This window comes from Arctopsyche grandis, chromosome 8 (genome assembly GCF_051622035.1).
Source record: "Arctopsyche grandis isolate Sample6627 chromosome 8, ASM5162203v2, whole genome shotgun sequence".
In the NCBI taxonomy this organism is placed as follows: Eukaryota; Metazoa; Arthropoda; class Insecta; order Trichoptera; family Hydropsychidae; genus Arctopsyche; species Arctopsyche grandis.
In genome coordinates, this window is record NC_135362.1 from 26,841,918 (window position 1) to 26,863,057 (window position 21,140).

General features: G+C 35.8%; 3 protein-coding genes across 3 annotated transcripts in view; 2 read left to right on the forward strand and 1 right to left on the reverse strand.

Annotated features, from left to right (window-relative positions):
• The first annotated feature begins 365 nt into the window (after positions 1-365).
• On the forward strand, positions 366-8,183 carry phr (deoxyribodipyrimidine photo-lyase photorepair). The gene is made up of 7 exons (XM_077436872.1): positions 366-1,048; positions 2,627-2,988; positions 3,055-3,253; positions 3,322-3,514; positions 3,596-3,837; positions 3,910-4,351; positions 7,705-8,183. Exons 1-6 carry the CDS (start codon positions 589-591, stop codon positions 4,074-4,076), a joined length of 1,623 nt encoding a protein of 540 aa, XP_077292998.1. The 5' UTR covers positions 366-588; the 3' UTR covers positions 4,077-4,351; positions 7,705-8,183.
• On the forward strand, positions 626-2,471 carry LOC143915545 (uncharacterized). Its single transcript, XM_077436242.1, has 3 exons — positions 626-1,317; positions 1,439-2,306; positions 2,381-2,471. The coding sequence occupies exons 2-3, from the start codon at positions 2,059-2,061 to the stop codon at positions 2,469-2,471; spliced, it is 339 nt and encodes a 112-aa protein (XP_077292368.1). The 5' UTR covers positions 626-1,317; positions 1,439-2,058.
• Positions 6,476-21,140, reverse strand: part of LOC143915913 (uncharacterized) — a 35,263-nt gene continuing 20,598 nt past the window's right edge. Inside the window, exons 2-14 of the mRNA XM_077436734.1 lie at positions 16,979-17,251; positions 15,014-16,906; positions 14,630-14,760; positions 13,588-13,799; positions 10,342-10,470; positions 10,244-10,275; positions 9,895-9,993; positions 9,331-9,384; positions 8,939-9,088; positions 8,576-8,793; positions 6,890-7,060; positions 6,668-6,817; positions 6,476-6,586 (exon numbers count right to left, since the gene is read on the reverse strand). Of these exons, the coding sequence (XP_077292860.1) occupies positions 6,530-6,586; positions 6,668-6,817; positions 6,890-7,060; positions 8,576-8,793; positions 8,939-9,088; positions 9,331-9,384; positions 9,895-9,993; positions 10,244-10,275; positions 10,342-10,470; positions 13,588-13,799; positions 14,630-14,760; positions 15,014-16,906; positions 16,979-17,231 (3,549 nt within the window). The 5' untranslated portion in view covers positions 17,232-17,251 and the 3' untranslated portion in view covers positions 6,476-6,529. The remainder of the gene's footprint in view (positions 6,587-6,667; positions 6,818-6,889; positions 7,061-8,575; positions 8,794-8,938; positions 9,089-9,330; positions 9,385-9,894; positions 9,994-10,243; positions 10,276-10,341; positions 10,471-13,587; positions 13,800-14,629; positions 14,761-15,013; positions 16,907-16,978; positions 17,252-21,140) is intronic.

A 21,140-nucleotide genomic window follows, 5' to 3' on the forward strand; every position in this document is an offset into this window, starting at 1 on the left:
ACAGATTGAGTTCGATGAGGGAAATAGGTGATATCATCGACCTAGTTTCGTATGGTACAAGTCGTGCTATATCCCTACAGCTGCGTAAAGGTCTCATTGGGGCAGAATAAGCCAGCCACGGTCGTTTATATTATATATAAAGTTCGAAAGAAATTCAACACCGTCAACGTTTATCGACATTTCAACTATGTATATTTTCCAAGCTATGCTTAAATTTTCAATTTTTATCATTAAATATTTTTTATCAATTACATTATTACTTTCTTAGAACACAGTGAATCGAGTCGATAATTTAAAAGTCTTTTTAATTAAGTTAATTTTTTATAATATATAGGGGAGGGGGGGGGGGTGGATTCAGACTCTTCGTGCCCCACCTGTTTTTAATGTCACGAGCCGCCCCTGGGTCTATGGTTTTTACGGTTCGTACAGTTTTAGATGTTCCGTGAAGGAGATTTTAGTGACTTGCACGAGATTGTTTTTTGCAGAATAATCCGTTTGTCGGTTTTTACAAGGCTTTTATTAGGTTTATTACACATCCGCATATAAAAACGGGGAAATGAACCGATCATGGCCGCTCAATAAGTTGCTATGTTGTGTTTGACAGTTTTCGCGCAAAATTTACATCGTCCGAGGGTTATTTCGAACAGCTCCCGGTTTGGAATGGCTTCGGCTCCGAAGAAACCGAGAGTAGAGGCTCGTCGTGGAAAGGGCACAGCCTCTAGTTCAGGGAAGGGGAAAGAGGATGGGGGGTTGGCCGAGGAAGTAAACCTACCAGCAACGAAATCGAAGACAGCTTCGGTAAGCTCTGTTCTCGAATTTCCACTGAACAAGAAACGAATTCGTGTACTGTCGAAGGCCACCCTGGTGAAGGAGGATTCGGCTGCCATACTCTACTGGTGCAGCCGAGACCCTCGCGTTCAGGACAACTGGGCAGCCCTCTATGCCCAGAAACTGGCTCTCAAGAATAACCTACCATTACACGTTTGCTTTTGTCTACTGCCACGTTTTTTGGACGCCACGCACAGACACTTCCATTTCCTTTTAAAAGGTTTGTCACACTATATATTTTTTGGATTGTTTACTTATCACTTTGTGTTTCCGATTACTTTCAATGATACTATGTCAGTGGCTCTTAACCTTGTTGGAGATACTGAATCCCACCAGTTTCATATGCGCATTCACCGAACCTTTCTTAATTGGAAAAATAAAATATGATTTTTTTCAAATTCAAAACATACATAGGTATATATTTTACTGGTGCACAAAATGAACATCACTAGTGTTCAAAGAACAAAACCAGTTCAGAAATCTTGGCAAGTGCCACTCTCATGTCATTTTCGCAACAAAGTCTGTTCCTTTTCTTCGTTTTTATGTTCAGCATCCTCGAAAAGGATTGCTCGCAAAGATATGTTGTAACAAACGCTATGAAAATCTCCAGAGCTTTCTTAGCAATAACAGGGTACGTTACAATTTGTTGACACCAAAACGTTGAGAGCGTTGTTGTTCTGAAGAGTTGCTGTTGAACCTGGCTCTGCTGAATTTCCGCCGAACCCCTGAGACTGACTCACCGAACCCCTGGGGTTCGATCGAACCAGGTTAAGAACCACTGTACTATGTATGTATAGGACGGGTGATTGGTTTCGCCCGTTTCCTAGCCTATGGAAACTCGGTTGAGTTTTGCAGAGTATCTTTATTGTATAGTTGATACAAGTGTTTAGCAAGTACAGTGTAATAGCAGCGAAGAAGGCTAGTTGCTTTTCTTCTTTTTCTGCTTTTCGGCGAAGAAGGCTATTTGGGTTAATATATTGCAGTCGAAACACGACCATGTGAAAATGTCATTGTCTGAAGGTCGTGATGTGGCTGCATCTTGGGTTCGCTCATGGTTCCGGTTGAGTTTCCAGGAATTTAGAAGGATGCACTACATCGGTGTGATGGGGTAAACATCTAGAGGTAGTTCATTGCGGCTGCAGTTCGATGGGGGAATATATGAATTCCTCGAACTGGGTACTTTCTCAGGATCCAGATGAATTAACGCATGTCTAGATCCATGCTTTTGAGATGTGGGTCTATAGGCATATGCTGAAGATTCCGTGGACCAAAAATATATCAAACGAAGCTGTCCTTGGCATGATGGGGAGAGGCAGGGAACTTGTTTCTGTCATCAAGCGGCAGAGAAAGATGGAGTACCTCGGACACATGATACGGGGTCCAAAATACGAATTTCTCCGTTTGATAACAATGGGGAAAATAGAAGGAAAAAAATGGATTGGCAGGAAAAAGTTATCTTGGCTTCGAAATATGCGCATGTGGACCGATATGAGCGCCGAAGAGCTGTTCCGAGCCGCTGAAGATCGATGCAGATATTCAAATAATTGACGAGGCGGTCGCAAACGTCCGGATGCGGACAATGCATTAACAAGAAGAAGAAGAGGGTCTATGTTTTGGATCGACTTTTAGAGGTCGTCGTGTAACTCCGGATGGTTTTGCACATTTACCGTTTCTTTCCGAGAAGGGTTGTGTGCTTAGGTTCACACATCTGGGTGTGTAACTGGTACATTGCAAATACAATGTATGTCTACAATGGCTGTACTGCCTTCCTACAATACTATTCTTATGTGTATTGCAGGTTTGGAAGAAATCGATGCTGAATATGCAGGCCTCAATGTTAATTTTCACCTGCTAGAAGGGTCTGCGGCTGACACCCTACCTAAATTTGTGCAAGATTTCAATGTCGGAGCCGTCGTCTGTGATTTCAGCCCTTTGCGAGGGCCTGTGAGTTGGGCCGAAGATGTCAAGAAGACTTTGCCCAAAGATGTACCCCTCATGCAAGTCGATGCTCACAATATCGTTCCATGTTGGATAGCATCAGATAAATTAGAATATTCGGCTCGCACTATAAGGAATAAGATAAATTCGAAACTTGCCGAGTATTTAACAGAATTTCCGCCGTTGATTAAGCATCCATATAAATCAGAGCGGAAACCAGAGGTAGTTTAAATTTATATGTTGTGTTATTTTTATGTTGAATGTAGATTAATTTGATTTTTATTGTAGAAAATAGATTGGGATAAGGCTTTGGAGAGTCGCGATGTTGATAAGAGTGTCGGGCCGTGTTCTTGGGCTGAACCTGGTACCAAAGCTGGATTGAAAACGCTTGAGGAATTTTGTACGAAGCGTTTGCGGTTGTTTTCAACGAAGAGAAACGATCCAACCGTGAACGCTTTGAGTAATCTGTCACCATGGTTTCATTTTGGTAAACATTGAAAAATGTTTTTAAATATATTAATCAATGAGAGTTACATGAATTTGATAATATTTTAGGGCAAATCTCTGTTCAAAGAGCTGTTCTCTGTGTGCAAAAGTACAAATCCAAATACGGTGAAGGCGTAAGCGCTTTTTGTGAAGAAGCAATTGTGCGGCGGGAATTAGCTGATAATTTTTGTTATTATAATAAAAATTATGATAGTATTGAAGGAGCTAGTAATTGGGCACAGAAGACTTTAAATGATCATAAGTATGGAAAAGTACATAGAAATCTTTTAATCGTGGCGTTTAGTGAAAGAATGCTTCATGATTGGTTAAATTTATTTTCTAGAAAGGATAAGAGAGAATACGTTTACACAACGGAAGAACTTAGAGATGCGATCACTCACGACGACTTGTGGAACTCGGCTCAAAAGCAATTAGTCACTGAAGGAAAATTGCATGGATTTTTGAGAATGTACTGGGCCAAAAAAATCCTTGAGTGGACGCCTACTCCAGAAAAGGCGTTGCAGGATGCGATTTACTTAAACGATCGTTACAGCTTAGACGGAAGAGATCCAAACGGTTTTGTTGGTATGTGCATATACGCAACTGTCTTAACGATGATATATTAAAGATGGGCGATTAAATTTTGTTTCATTTCAGGTTGTATGTGGTCGATATGTGGTGTTCATGATCAAGGATGGGCCGAGAGATCTGTTTTTGGCAAAATTCGTTATATGAACTATGCAGGCTGTAAAAGGAAATTTGATATAAATGCGTTCATAGTCCGGTACGGTGGAAAATGTCATAAATATGTACCGAAAAAATAGAATTTGAAGATGTTGTATTTTTCAGTATTCAAATATTGTACAAATTTTACAAATTATAATAAAGATTCTTTGAAAATGTTTTTTTTTTTTTTTTAAAAAGGGTGGAGGATCCAAGTAAAAGGCTAAAGTCGTTTCACAGCATTTATTGGTGATTAAGGAGATACACGCACTGGCAGTGCTCCGTCCAGAATGTCTTGATATCGCCTAAGTACCGCCTTATAACGGATAGGCCGCTCGGGGCATCTTCGACGTACGGTTACTTCCCTATTGTTCAGGCATGTACCCGGATATGTATTCCCACGACACTCAGTCCCACGCTATCGGTCACTTCTGAGAAAGGACCAATAGCAGCCAATTCGGTGGCCATTGTTTAGCTTACATGCACTTAGTCTGGAGATAATCCTTGAAACAAATTATAACGGTCACACAGTCTCTGGGATGCTACTCGGCCAAATCCGATTGTACTTACTCGGCGGTGTACGTAACAATATTATATAAGATATGTGATATGGGTGATGTCCAATATTCCAAACAAATAATTAGTAATTGAATTTAATCTTTTTATTTTATCACTATGACAAATTTCAATGTGATTGTTAATAAAGATTATTATGATTCAAATTTTGTTGAGCTGAATTTGGTTGTAAAATCGATATAAATTTTTCTACGATCATATCAAGAAATTATTATAAGTAAATAAACAGTGTTCATCTAACATTCCAGGTCAATATATTTTGATTGATCATTTTGTTTTTAGCTACCGTGAGTTATGGTTGATAGGGTTTCCGGAAAAATGCATTAAATTTCACTGAATAATGGCGCAGTTTCGAGAAGTCCTAATTTTCAAAGGCCACAAAAAAAGGTTAGAACCCTCGGATAACATACAAATATCTCTTGACGTTTTTTTGTGGAATTCTATTGCGTTAGTTCTCCTTGAGCATCTTTGAAAGTTTGGATGTCTCGAGAGTGCAACTATCTCGAGTGCACTTTTCCACTCACCGGTTCATAGATTGGTATCCTACTTCTAAATAAGCTGGGTTTTCGTTTCACAGACGACGAGTTCAAATTTGTATCACGTCTTTTACGTTTATAATACAACAGTCACCATAAAATTTAAGATGACCATTCGTAGTACTGGTTTTTTGGTTATCTGTCCTAGCAGAATCCTCGGGTTGGGTCTGTTTATGATTATTGAAATCGTTTTGTTTTATTTTCATAAATGTCCATTCATGATTTTTTAAGGTTCAGTAACGTTTTTAATAACTCAAGTATTTAGAAACATTCTTTTGAAAAAAATGTCCTGGTTTTGTCATATAGCCTAAAAACATGTAAAATGGTCACCTTACCGTATATATATATCTTCTATATATATACATATATAAACTTGAATTTCTGTCTGTGTGTCTCGTATAGGCTCCTAAACCACTGAACCGATTACCATGGAACTTTCAGGATTTGTTGTTTGCATGTCCGGGTAGATTAATGTGAAAAAAAATTGCCTAAAGACGGGAAAAACGGGAATGAGTGTCATTGCAATGCAATAATTTCAAATGTGTTGCTGCCTGCGTTTTTCCGACAAATGGGAACGGGAACGAGAACGGGAACGGAAACGGGAACAGGAATTGCATGCGTTATTGTGGCATTGCAACGCATGCCGGGTTCAGCTAGTATATACATATAGGTTGTGGCTATTTGTAGGCACTATATCTGCGAATTATTGGCTATTTGTAGGTACTACATCTGCGACAGGTGCAAAGCCTTCTGCGCATGCGCGTGAACTTATAATCCGATTATAATTTCTTACATTTAATGTATGCTAGACTTGTTTAATCAATCGTTCATTATTTTAATATTATATGCTTAATCAATCGTTCATACTACGTCACTTTACGAGTTCGAACTAAAATTTAAGAGGTTTAAAACAAAATTTTATCAATAAACACGCTGACAGTGACAATTAACGCGCATGCGCAGAAGGCTTTGCGCCTGTCGCAGATATAGTACCTGCAAATAGCCAATAATTCGCAGATATAGTACCTGCAAATAGCCAATAATTTGCAGATATAGTACCTGCAAATAGCCACAACCTATACATATATATGTACATATATATGTTGGGTTCAAAAACATTTAAAAATAAATAAACATTACATAAATTGAGATAAAATAATTTTAAATAATAAATATTATGTAAATATATACAAAGCTTAATTGATTAATTTGGTACAATTATAATTTTCACATTTTTAAAAATATATTATTTACAAGTGAAATTGTTAAATATGTATGCATATAAAAATTTTAAACTTGAAACAGAATACCACATGTTTTTACAATACTGCGAGAAATATTATCACATCCTTACTCACTAATTATATTGAACGCACTATAGTTAATTTAAAATATCTCAATCAATAAACGATAACTTAGAAGAGTGATTCAATACTTCACCGTTAACAACAGCAATGCATCCAAGTAGTCGATTTTTCATTCACAAAGTAAACATATTCCTGTAAATGAATGTATTTATATGTAAAATTTCAAAAAGATATAGTATATTCATATGTAATAGCATATTTGTGAATATTTACTATTAAGAGAGCCGCTCCTATTATCAAAGCCTTGACTTTTGGATCGGAAGCTGTAGGCGGGAATGTTATAACTGTGTTAAAGTTCATCGCTTGTATGTCCCAACCATGAATGATCGATCCGTGTTGTGTCATATTATCAGCACTGAGGATCTGTAATAATATAATTTTTTCATTGAAACGATAGCAACAACATCTTATAATATAAGAAATTTTATATCACACCTTAAACTCGACTTCCATTGATGTACAACAGCACATATTTTTATTCGGTCCTTCGACGACGTAAATCACATCGTCACTGAAATTTCTAATTAGAAACAGGGGCACTACTATCGTCCACTCTTGTTGAATGCTTCCCAAGTATTCCCCCGGTGGAGATATCACTTGTATTTCCTTGATTTCAACACATAATTTAAGGTTACAAATAGTGACTATATGTTTTATATTCTATAACGTCTAGTCACATAAGATTGGGTTGAAAATTCACACGATTGATATCACTGGAGTGAAAACAATTACACGATTCGTATATTGAAAATGAACACTTAAATTGAACTAAGCTAAATATCAAGTTCGTTACTCTCTGATGTTGGAACGAGTCCAAAGGAATTATCTCAGATTTTTATATTAGGATTTTATCCATATCTGTTCCCTAGTGCCTCTGTCTTGGGATCTTTGGGGTTCAACTCCTTGGCAAAGAGAAGATATTTATTTATTGGGAAACATTTCATAAAATTATTAAGAGGAGAGATTCATAATCCGGCTATCCTGGAGAGGCTGAAGTTTTTGGCCCCGGAAAGTCATAGGGTTTTACGAAGCATGATATCTTGTTGCCAATTAGGGCTAAAACAAACGTGCTCATGAACTCCCCCCTCTCGAGAACTGTTCGACTTCTTAACTTACTGGCACATTTCTTAGATCTGTTCAATGCCAGTCATGTTGAGTTGGTCGGTATAATTATCATTATTTGTTTTGTTTTTACTATATATATTTCTTGCTTTTTGACATGCTTTTTATTATTCTTGTTTCATGTGTAGGAATATAGCACGACTTGTGCTATTACGAATCAAAACCAGTGATCTCATCATCGATCCTGTACAAACATGCATAACTCAAGGGCAACGTCTCCTTCGACCATTCCAGAAGAAAGAGTTCATCGCTTGATCGTAAAACGAACGAAACCCAACAGTGATGTCATCAGGCAACCGCGACACATGTCCTGAAAAGTCGTTTACGCGTGTCACGACCCCATTCTCAAACGAACGACGTCCTGGCGCTGACCCCAAAGCTATAAAGCACGCGCCTCGAAAATAGGTCAACACGTGTCTCTAACACACGTGTCCTGGAAACGAAGACAAAGCATCTGCACACGGCACGCTTTATATAAAGCGACGCACCAGCTCCCAACACCAGAGTGAACCTCTGGAGTTCAACCAGATCACTTCTCCGAAGCTCAACCTCTTCGTACATACAATAACCATTGTAACAATTGAACAAAAATAAACGATCCTCTTACAAACACAAACGATGTTTGTTCTTAGACCGGGGCATGGTCAACACATCTGTCCCGCGTACTAAACATGTATACTTATATTTGTATTATAACCACAGTGACGCTTTAGGGCTAATTGAATTAAATATCTATCGTTGACCAAACCGCGTAAAATGGCAAAGTTTCAAAATGATTGAAAGAATGTAGGATATAATATAATATGTTGTCAGACTAATTAGCGAAGTGAAATATACATAGAAGAGCCTTGTAATAATAAAAAAGAAATGACTAGTATATGTAATGCTTTATGTACTATTTTTATTTTGCTACTGAGTATTTACTGTTCAATTAGTGTTTATTTTCAAAAATTTCAAGAATTGCATGAACTAATTGTATCATTTTTGTTTTATATTTACCTGGACTATGCAGGGTAAACACAAAAATGAAAATGCTGTTCGACGGTTGAGAATGAGTGCCTGTTGTCGGGTGTGATCCATCAGGCTCATATTAAAACTCCGTTTCGATCCACATAACAGTCTCGATAGTGGTGTCGAATGTTCATTTGCCATGTACAATGTTTCACCTTCGGGTATTTTTAATATGTATCTATTTTCAGGCTCTATCGAAGATGACACTGGAAACAAGTCGGTGTATAATAATAAATTTTGAAAACAAGTAAATATGACCGTATTTGTTCTATAATGTTTCCAGTTTAGCATTATTGTTTTGTTTGTGAAATAGGTTGTCAAAAATCAATAATAATGTTTTCTATTACTTACTATCGCTCAGTTCAATAGTCTGCTGAATTATAAGGGTATTAACGCCGATCAGAAAGTCCAAACCGTGCACAGGTATAAATTGGGATTGATCTGTGGATTGCCAATCTATCGTTGATACTGGTATGTGTCTTCTTGGTCCTGGGAAGTTCTCTGAATTAAGATAAGTCATTTGAAATTCTTCGATTATACTTTGAACAAAATTATTCTGAGATCTACCTAAAATCGTTATAGTTATTCATTTACAAGCAAAAGTAAACGCTTAATTCAAAAATATGTTTCTTAAAAAACCAATGATTTAAATTTACTGTCATTATTATTAAGATGATTACTACTACTTTAAATTTATGTTAATTTTTTTTTCAATATTTTTGTAATAAGTATTTAAAACTTACCATTTTGTGGTTGTTCTGTTATTGTACGTTGTAAATTTCTCGATCCACTAGTATCTGGAAATTTTAATTTTACAATCAATGATTTAGTTTATACTAATTATTATAATATTCTATATCAAGAATTCAGATTGAAGATATAGTTTTCGAGGTTCGGTGATTACTAGTCAAATGTGAACCGGTCACAGGAGAACCGGTCGCTCTAGATCGGTCACACGTGATCACCCGTCACACTAAAACTGGTCACACCCTAAAACCGGTCACGAGAAAACTGATTGACCGATTTTAGGGTGTGACCAGTTTTAGTGTGGCGGGTGATCACGTGTGACCGATCTAGAGCGACCGGTTGTCCTGTGACTGGTTTACATATGACTAGTATTCCGTTTACCAGTTTTCGAGTAATAATGTTTGGCATACATAAGTATTGAAATATTTAACCATCGAATCATAGTCTTTAATATGTACGTTAGTCATGATGAGTCATATGTAAGATAGTATACCTATACATATTCCAATGTGTGTAAGATAAATATATTCTTATTATATATCAACATAGTATGTACTTACTGTCATTCATACCGAAATTTCTAAAAACCAAATCGTCGTCTTCATCCGGTCGGTTAATGGTATTTGCTGGTAAGGACATGGTCAGATGTATAAGCAATGCTTCTCGATGTTCTCAATTCGCCAATTATCTTAAACTGTGTGTTCGAGTCTTCAACTATTCAGAATTATCTATATTTTGTTATCTGAATTATCAGATAACATTGTTAGCTATATATTTATCAAATATTGATTTCAATATTTACACAAATGTGAAATATGCCAAAAATTTCTCATTTTATTTTTTTTGCGATACGCTTTACGATGATTTTTTTTCTACTAATTTTTAAAGCAGATAATAAGCTACAGTTACCTTGCCCCATATTTTGCTGAAAACTTATGCTTCTAGAAAATCAAACCATCAGATTTTTATTATGATTAACTTATTGGAAGATATAAAAAAACGATCACTCTGGTACACATGTTCCCAATCCATGGGTCGTGACATCCAAGAAGGTCACGAGAAGTTTTTTTTGAGTTGCAAACATATGAGCCATTAAGGCGAGATTCCACCAGCGTGCTGAACTATGCGGCACAGTGCTACACAGCGTACGGCACAAATATTTGTTTTGGTCGACTCACTCAAGCGAACAATAATAATAAGAACTGTGCACTTGTGTGCGCGCACACGGGTACCGTGTGGACTCGCGTCGACGCGCACACACTCGCTTTTCGCGAACTCAATCTTGCTTCCGCTACCAAAGCGAAAACATTTATTTATGAGCGTACTTTGTCAAGTAAATTTCGGATTCAAAATCTTCAGGTTCTGGGATTTCAGATATACATATATACATATAAGCCAAAATGGTTTGGTTATGCATATTTGAATTTCTTTCATGAAAGGGACGAACCGAACGCCACCATGAACTCACAAGACGAAGTAAATGAACAGGTACGTTTTTTTATTTTTATTTTCAAACCTCTTCTTTGATTAGTTAATATGCTTTTTACGCAGAAAAATGTAATATTAATAGAATCGCCCTTTGACAACAAATTTCTTGTTTCAACACGTTTCCGTTTCCATAACTACGCAATTGTTGTGCTGTAGTTTTGCACAAAATGTTTGTAAACAAATGTGCTGTACACTATTTTGGTGGAATCTTACCTTTACAATTGCAGGTGGCATAAGTCCATTTTTCTTTATTTTGAGAAATATCTCGCAAAAAATTAAATATAATGTTTCGCGTTTAAAAATATTTGAAAATAATGGTGGTCTGTAATATTTTTATTCTGCTTTTCCGAGATTCTGAACATATCACATTAAAAAAACTTCATCTATTGTTACTACGTACATAGATAAAGTAAAAAGTGATAGTAATTTGTGAATTCAGTCAAACAGAAATAGTGTTTTTGAACTGAAAATTGAACTACCGCTACTTTCAAATATAACGGCTCATATATAATACATCGGTCTCCGTGACGAGCCAGAATGTTAAATTACAGAAAACGCAAATATCGGAAGGCAAAGATCGAAAATCGAAAGATTTCATGTCGAAAGATAAAAAAAGGGTGCATGGTAAACGGTACATACTCACTTAATTTGCGCGAGCAGAATACAACAGGAACAAGAGGAACAGGCTTTTCCTCCCGTATTAATGTGCGCGCGCAGAATACGGGAGGAAAAGCCTGTTCCTGTTGTTCCCTGCTCGCGCAAATTAAGTGAGTATGTACCGTTTACCATGCACCCTTTTTTTTGATCTTTCGATTTTCGATCTTTGCCTTCCGATATTTGTGTTTTCTGTAATTTAACATTCTGGCTCGTCACGTAGACCCATAATACATACATACATATATGTATGTATATATTGGTTGATGGAATATTCAAAATTAAAATTTGTGCTCAATTAGTTAAAGGAATTTGAATCTGACCTCAGAGAGAATTTGAAAGAGGAGATTATTGGTCACCTTGAATTCTTTGACTAGGGTTTTCTTGAGCTTTCTCTGCGTCTCATGATTGTAGCCAGGACTCCTGATAAGTTTTAAGTATGTGGAACTTACATACATATATGAAAAAATGCTTACTATCAAAACAAAGGCAATAGACAGGTTGTGTGTTCATTTTGAAGCTGGTTTCCTAAGTGCTAGTTCAATGTTGGAGTAATAATGTATAATCGGGAAAATAGTTTTTAATGCATTTTATTCAGACTTCTTCATATGTTATTGTACTATTATATCATAAAAGTGAGTAATGATTCGAAAAATGTAAAGAATGTGTACTACATTGTTTTAATTGATTTTATTTAACTCATGGTTTTTATGATTTATAGCTAGAAAGTACTCTTGTTTATAACAATAGACACATTAGAGGGTAATGGAAATAAAAGACTTTATGCATATAACAACTACATGTTATTTGTATTTAATGATTACATCAATACATTTATATCTTTGATAACACTTAACGATGGGCAATACATAAAATTGCCATTTTTTATTGTTAGAATAATTTACAAAATATATTTTTATTCGTGTAAAATAACAAATAAATATTTCAAAAGGAAAACAATCTTTAAGAAATTTGATTTATGTATGTGATTTTTAAATGTATACATAATATACATTTATCATATGTTTAATAAGCTTTCGACCATTACAGCGTTGAAACAATTATTAGTTAAGCGATACGATAATTTTCCAATTTAGTTGCTTGCAAAACGTATAGAAGAAGTACACACATACATACATGTATACTAGATTAATTGAAAAAGTAAAATTTAGACATTCTGACAGTTATAAATGCATTTAAATTCTATCTACCTATAGAGTATAATATGTATATATACATATATGTATATATACATATATGTATATAGTAATAATATTTTTAGTAAAATAGTAGACAAAATTTGTATATCACATATCTAAAATGAAAATGTACACCCCCCGAATAATATTTTATCGCATTTTCACCGTCGTCAATTTTAAATATCTTATTTATTTATAATAATAAAATGGTTACAATTTAATAATATAATAAAATATATACTTTTTTTTGGCGTATGTGTCTATACGTAGAAAATTGGAAAAAAAAAAAAAAAACAATTCACAAATGTAGTAACATACGACAGTCAAAGTTTTTCTTTAACAATATATGTATGTGTTTATGTATGTATTATATATATGTGTATATATATATATATATATCAACTAGTTTATTATCATCATCATCTTATCACTAACAAGTACATTTTCTTTATATATAAATAGGGAATGCTTCGCGTAGACAAATATTTTCCCAATTGTTCTTTTTTCAATAGACGAATAATACCAGATTTTATATATTTACCTACAAGAACAACTTTCGTATAACTAAAATTTAAACTTTTCAACAGCAATGATTAAAACAGCAATGATTAAATTTCAAAAAATTTAAAACATTAAATTCTTAATCCATGTTTAGCTTCTCGAGTATGTACTAAATTAAAATACATGACTTCTTTGTATTGAAAGGTATAAAATTCAATGCCACCTCACTGTTTTTGTGCTTACTGGTTTCAATTTTCGTTTTAGTTATACGAAATCGTTTTGCACTTTCAGCATGTGCGGTTGTTAGGTTACATGTGGGTTAGGTTACATGTGGTTACATTGTCACTCGTTAGGTTACATGTGGGTTAGGTTAGTTTGTGTGTGGTTGTTTTATGCGATTATCGGTTATACGAGTGCAGCCAGGCTTTGTTAGCACGTAGGGGTCTCGCCAAGCAGGATTCTCTTGAGCACTCTCCTTCTAAGTGGTCAGCAAGAGGTCCATGGAGGTCCCTGAGTGCCATGAGAGCTGTCCTGGCTGCTCTTAAGCACGCTGATCGTCCCTCACATACCCCATCGGCCTCGGACAAGAACATCAAGTCGCATCCTGTCGCTGAAGATGGACCCTGGAATACATAGTTTAATTGATTTAATATGTGTAACTTATTTCATAAACCAGTGTATGTAGATGCTAGTGGAGTAACCACGTACATTATAGCTGAAATATGCAATGGGGGTAGTAATTATGAAAAGGGAATAGTCCATTAATCAAACCAAACTTGACTAGCACAGCGAGGGATGCAGTATATTGTACGTGGGATATATTTTTTAATAGTTTTAAACATACAAAAAAACACGCGTATACGGCGTCGTATATGCGGTATCCTGCAGTATATACATGGGATATTTCTATTCATTGGAGCGGTCTCGTTGAAATTCTATAGAATTGTTTATACTAACTTGACGGTGATATATACCAATTCGACCCTTCGGACTGGGCTTGACAGTGATCGATAACGGTATATCCCATATTTGCAAAAAAATAAAGCAGAACTTGTCGAAATAATAAGATCATAGAAAATAACAATTATCGATCACTGGCAAGCTCCGTCCGAAGGGTCGAATTGGTATATATCACCGTCAAGTTAGTATAAACAATTCTATAGAATTTCAACGAGACCGCTCCAATGAATAGACGATCCCATGTATATACTGCACGATACCGCGTATATGACGCCGTATACGCGTGTTTTTTTTGTATGTTTAAAACTATCTAGAAAAATATCGCGCCCTTACAGTTGTTGGGCAGTGTACACTACTGAGAGCCTTTTCAATACTAACCAATGACTTGTTATTTTACTATCAATTGGTGTTATGTAGTTTAAGTGGTCAATAACTATATCTCGGTTAAAATATGATAACTATACTAGCCGTTTTGAGATTTGATTATACTTACACAAAGGTAGCAAATCTGATGGAGGCTGCAGAAGGGCAAGAACAATTGACCATGATCACCAGCCAAGATGTCAATGCTGTGACATCTTCTCACAATATTGTCCAAAATTGGGCAGGATCCGTCCTCATTATCTAAATTTGTTTTAACGATCATTAAAAAATACATAATTATAGTTTACGAAACAGATATTTTTTTAGGCATGTATAGTCTTCGACAGTTTTCACATGTTTGTTTTTATTCGATCAAAGAATAGTCCAGCAAAGCCTTAGATTTACAATAAGAACGCACATTGATGATAAAACTTTTTTTTTTAATAAAAGTTCATTCGTTGACAGAACTTTTAATACTTACTAGTGCGTTGGTTAGAATTATCCAGCATTCCACTTCCACCCATATATCCTTCAGACATGATTTCGACTGGTCCGTTCAGGAAGTGTCCTGCCCCTTGCTCGCTCTCAAAGTAGCCGTCTTCTATTGCTTTGATGTCTTCAGGATCTAATTTTTGCTTAAATTCATGTTTTTGAGGCGTTGGATCAGCCAGTAAGCGTTTCTCTTTATCTTGACTCAGATCTGGTCTCGGTTGCTTGTTCTTTTGAGATAAACTTTGCTTGAATTCTTTCAAAGCTTTTCGCATTTTTTCCAAGCTATAAGCGGCTGCAAGTCGTGAAAGTATTTTCTCTTTTATTTCTTGCTCTTCCTTTGTATCCAACTCTTCATTGTCGCTGGAGTATTCCAATGCATCGTCTAAAATCAACCCTTCCATGTTCTTTAGCTTATTATCCATACTGTCTAATTTCAACGGATCTATCTTTTTTGGGCTTCGCTTTTCAACGGAATCGTTTTCTGGGTGAGTCGAACTTTCTTTTTGTTGAGGCAAATTGAATGAGCTCATGAATCGTTTGGCCCTGTTCATTTGAAAATTGTAAAAAGGCGACGACTTCTTCTTGCGTTTATCGATTCCAAAGTACTTCGACCAATCTATCGACTTCTTCTTCAATATAATCGGATGCTCCAGCTTTATATGGGTCTGTTCGGTGTCTTCAAAGTCAATCTCCTTATTTTCTTGACCCTCATGTGAATGATCAAAATCGGCATTGGAATTTGTCAGAAGTGGTGGCTTTGTTTCATGTTCGTGTCTGGAATGAGGATGATCGTGGTCTTCGTACTTATTGTTGTGGTCATTATCATTATCCAGGTGACTTTCATGAGAAGACTGGTTGGATTCATTGGAATGATGATGACTTAGAGCTGCTATAGCTGGAGATTTAGATTCGTGAGAATCGTCATCAGGATTGCTACTTCTTTTCACCGTCTTTTGTATGGTGGATTGTGAATTGAGAAGTTCATCAGTTCCAAAAATACTGCTCAGATCTTTGGCAACTCTAGGATCGTTCACAGTGCTTCTGATTTGTTTACTATTCCTTTTGTTGAAGCGTCTGACTTGAAAGTTGCTGCTTCTTTTAGTTACTGGGTAAAGGTTTTCGCTGGCTATCGGTGTATCAATCGGCTCTCCTCCATCCGGAAGGAACACTTCATCAGATGGTGAATAGTTTAGTGGTTGCATTGCTAATTTAGAATCATCTTCTAAATCCATTTGAGGCGCAGATACGCCGTATGCTGAATATCCTAGATTTGGCTCGCCCCCATTGAGTATTTTAGATATGTCGGGATCTTCTTCTTCGTCCATGATTTTATCGTCTTTTAAATTTTCCACGGCAGCTGGATCCGTCTGAGATACGAATTTTAACGAGTACAGAAAGTCTGGAGTATCGTTGTTGTCTAAGCGTTGATTTGAACTACGCTTCTTCTTGAAAGCAATCGGACCCCAACCTCCAGCTGGTGAATAGTCACCAGGAATTTGTCGCTTCCTTATATTCCTTTTGGTAAACTCTTCTTGTTGTTGGCCTCCATATTCTTCTGGATGCGTATTCATGTACTTCTCCCACAGCTTTCTCAAAAGCTCAGCGTATTCAGCATCAGATTCATACTGAGCTTCTTCCTTCTCTTTTTCAGCGAGATTCTTCAAAAAGAGATCCTGTAACTGTTCGTTCTGATAAACATGCTTGGATTCACGTTCTCGAAATGCTGATGGAACCTTTTTCAAATTTAAGCTTTGATGATGTCCTTTCATTTGTCCCGTGCGTTCTCTGAAAGCCGTGTTCTTATATTCCGATTCGAGATCCTCGGAAGGGTAGTCATCAGGTTTGTCCAAGTATCCGAGGAGGATTGCCTTACCGAGTGGTCTATCGTTCTGATCCAACAGGATTGGAGAATCGTCTGAAATGTAAACGAGATTCAGTTTAAATAGATCTAAATAATTATCGAGACTGATGGAAGTTTTTTGTTTACCAGTTGGGTATTCGTTTTTGGAACCCAAGTATTCTAGTAGTTCCTGGGGATCTTCTCGATCTTGATAGCTCGCCAGGGGATACGTTCCCATGGGAGCTCGTCTGCGTCTCTCGAGTGCCCTCAAAGCCCCTCGCAAGGATCCTTGAGATTCTCCAGGGGGGCTAGTCTCAGTTCCCGCACGATGAGTTGCCGTACTCAAAACAGGCACTGATAAAAGGCTCAGCATCATCAGCACAACCGCCAAACTCTTCATCTTGTATGATTATTCCTTTTCTGTGAACAAAAAAAGAATAGTTGACTTCCGTTATCCTTAAAGCAAGTACGTTTAACCATTCAAATTTCAAACGACATGTGTATCATTGTTTTGCAGTTTAGCTCATGACTGCCGATCGCATCATCGATTTCGTTGCAAGTACAGGAATCAAAATCACTTTTTGGGAAATCTAATATATAATTTCGAAAGAGACTTTGTATGTAAGTATTTTTGGTTGGGAACTGTTGGGGAAGTTTCTATGGCGATGATTCGATTTTTTTCGATTCAAATAAATAAAAAAAAAAACAACAAATGAATATTTAATATTATATTCGCCATGTTTAAGCTGTTTATATTACAAATACTGAGCGGAGCCGGGTAAAACAACTAGTATGCTATATTAGTGTTTTGGTAGTTTTGGAAAGGAATTGATACATGAACTACACCCAAGGCTATTGTCGTTAGCGGCTTAAGCATGTACTTAACCCCTCACTCCATCACCGGTAGTACCCCCACATTCCATCCCCGCAAGCTCGCCCGGCCGTCCACGTACAAATAAGCATGTATTCTTGCCAGTTTTTCAATTTCTAATGAATTTCTGATAATTGTTCATGCAAAAAACATACATATATATACACTTATTCTTTCCGTTTATATACATATGTATGTATATATACATACATATATATTATACTATTTTTAGATTGTTAAGTTTTTATTTTAATATTTATTTATTTATATGAACATTAATAATAATAAACCAAATTCTCCGGGAAATTCGCTTAAATATAGCGGAAACTAGGATAGTTAACATATTTGCTTTAATTAAAAATAAAAAAAAATCTTTTAAAAATTAGAACAAAACCCAAATGCTGCATAAATTGATTAAATAACTGAATGTTTATAAAAATCAACAGATTTCAATAATTTAGTACCACCAAATTTGGAATATTATCTCATGGTGATTTCCATATTTGAAATCTTCTCGAAATAATAAGATCGTACGAATTAATAATGACATAAGACACCCCCATTCACAGCGGGATTCTACCTAGGCATTCCGTGTCATACGATTCTATGTGTCTGCGCCTTTAAGACCGTAAGTGCGAAAACACACTGAGTGGTATGGGACGTCACGTCCCTGGCTTGTAAACAGTGAGTGCTCCGTGACCGTAAACAGTGGATGTTCCCCAAACCGAATTCGGGTGTAGTTGCACGTGCAGAATGCATGAGTTTGGGAGGTCATACGTGTATGCATATCCATATGCAACCAACAATAGGTTTTTGAGCTCTTTTTCTTATTACGCTGTACATATTGTTGCGTAGGGGTGGGTGGAGGATCCAAGTAAAAGGCCAACAGTCGTTTCACAGCATTTATTGATGATTAAGGAGATACACGCACTGTCACTGCTCAGTCCAGAATGACATGATATCGCCTACGTACCGCCTTATAAAGGGTAGATCTCTCAGGACGCCTAATCTGTTTACCTGTTGTATAGTCACGTATTCGGATATGTATTTCCACGACATTGGGTATCCCCGTACCGATTCTGAGAAATAACTAATAACGGTCATTGTTTAGCCTAAATGCACTTAGAGTCCAGATATAATCCTTGGAAGTAAGTGCATGCACTTAGTTAATCCGATAACAGATATCCGTTGGTCTAAGTGCAATTCGCTCAATCCGCGGCGTACGTAACAATATTAACATTATAATGATATAATACTATGATTACTAACAAAATTAATTTAAAATTGTAAAATAGAAAATGATCAGTAGATCAGTAGCTATTAAAATAGATATAAGATGTATTGTGAACATAATTTAGTAATAATAAAAAGCTAATATGCAACAAAATATGCAACCAACAAGTTTCTCCTAAATTTCTTTAAATATGGGATTCATTGTTATCGATTACTGTCAAGCAAGGATAAATACAAGGATAAAATATCACCGAAAACACTTCAGGGGGTGATTTTTGGGACTGTATACCGTGTATATGGGCTAGGGGTGTTGCGTTTTTTTCGCATGTTTAAAAATATTTAAAAAAAAAAAACACATACCACTCTGTGTGTTCTCGCCCTCAACGTGTTTTGGAACGAGTCGGGGTATTTGAAGTGTTTTTTTTTTTTTTTTTTTACTTTTATCCTCCCGAGCAACATCAGGCAACCATTAGTACTACAACGAATCGACAATATTGGATGGGGACTTGAAAAGTCCCTCGACAACTGAAGGTTTGAATTTATTTCTAGAATTCTTTTATTCAAAAGGTAGGTACATATGTACATATATCTCTTCGTGATCCATTTACGGTCCCATTGAGTTATTCAGGTCATTTAATTTGCATTCGAGTGTTTAGTGAGACGGAGATCCGTAATTGATCCCACTGAAATTGCTTTTCTGGACACGGACACGAGTATCCCTATCCCACATCTATCACGACAATACAATCTATTTCGATGGATATCAAACGCTGACGTGGAAATATATGCACATATTTCAAATTTGATTGTAAGCGATATTGTAAAATGATCTTGTATTATATTATATGTATGTATGTCTGTATGTGTGTCTGAGGTTTGGCAATAAAGGGCGCATGTTAAATTTATGTAGACGTATATTTGAAATACATGCTGTGTAATGATACTTGATACCTTCATGTAATATTCATACACAACCTAATAACTTCGCGATGTTTTCACGCCCAGGGATTTAATATAGATAAATAACGTTGACATTAGAGTGGCTCCTGAAAATAAATGCAAATTTGAAATAGTTCATTGTCCGACAAAATATGACTCGGAACGAATTGCATAAATTTCAAAACTGAAGGGAAAGCGATGTCAAAGCATTTATTTAAGTTTAAGTTACTGGTTGGTTCGGTGAGCAATCTTTACTTTTTAGCAGATTTGAGCTTCAATGTTCTCAACCAATTTATGTAGGTACATAAGATGCCGCAATTTGGTCTCTTTTCCTGTGGCACGTACCAATTTGATAGTTACGTCGCCTGTTGCAAATGATATTAAAATATTAAATTACAATAAATCCTATATGTCCTAAATATAAAAGCTTGGGGCGTATAAATTACCATCAAATGATGTCCTTACGCCCAAATTTTTATATTTTGGACATACTTATTTTATTTTTATTTTATTGTTACAATCAATATACACTCGTCATTACAGATCGCTCTAATGCGACGAGTGTACGATAACGGCCAGAAATACAATAATACATATACAATCAGAATACATAGCATATAACAATTAATCAGTACAGAAATAATAATCATAGAGACATCTATGGATTATTTTTAAATTTTTGTGTACAATTATTATTACAAATTTAAACATATAATAAACACGAAATTATAGAGATGTCTAGAGATATCTATAGATTTCAGATTACTGTGCATAATTTTTACAAATTATACACACAGATTTTGTGACAACAGGAAATGATCTAATACCAATTTTCAGGAACCGTTTCAACAATGATCAGATAAAATTGGCAAACTCTGATAGAGAAACGATCGATTTGGAGTCACAAAACCCCCAAACCTAACCAGCAGTTTGACGAGGACTCGAACCTTTGACCTCAGTGGTGCTAAATGTATACGCTACCATTAAGCCAAACTTATGTAAGAAGAAATATTTAACTATTAGAAATATTTTAATATCCGGGGGAAATTTGCTAGGGAGAAAGATTATTTATTTAAATTAAATTATTAGAAATATTTCATGTTTAAAATCTGTTTGGCAGAAATATACGAAAGGAAACTTAATTTTTTCTATTTTAGTGCATTATTTTCCCCATTTCATTTTTGCGTGAAATTCATACACATACATATATACATACACTATGAATGTACTTATTTATATATTTTTTATTTGTCCCTATTTCATTAC

Excerpts from the sequence above, each read along its gene's own strand:
- phr (XM_077436872.1), top strand. The coding sequence starts at position 589 with ATGTTGTGTTTGACAGTTTTCGCGCAAAATTTACATCGTCCGAGGGTT. Across the intron at positions 1,049-2,626 it reads CTTCCATTTCCTTTTAAAAG|GTTTGGAAGAAATCGATGCT; the intron begins GTTTGTCACACT and ends TGTGTATTGCAG. Across the intron at positions 3,515-3,595 it reads AAGACTTTAAATGATCATAA|AAAGGATAAGAGAGAATACG; the intron begins GTATGGAAAAGT and ends TTTATTTTCTAG.
- LOC143915545 (XM_077436242.1), top strand. The coding sequence starts at position 2,059 with ATGTGGGTCTATAGGCATATGCTGAAGATTCCGTGGACCAAAAATATA. Across the intron at positions 2,307-2,380 it reads TGGCTTCGAAATATGCGCAT|GCGGTCGCAAACGTCCGGAT; the intron begins GTGGACCGATAT and ends ATAATTGACGAG.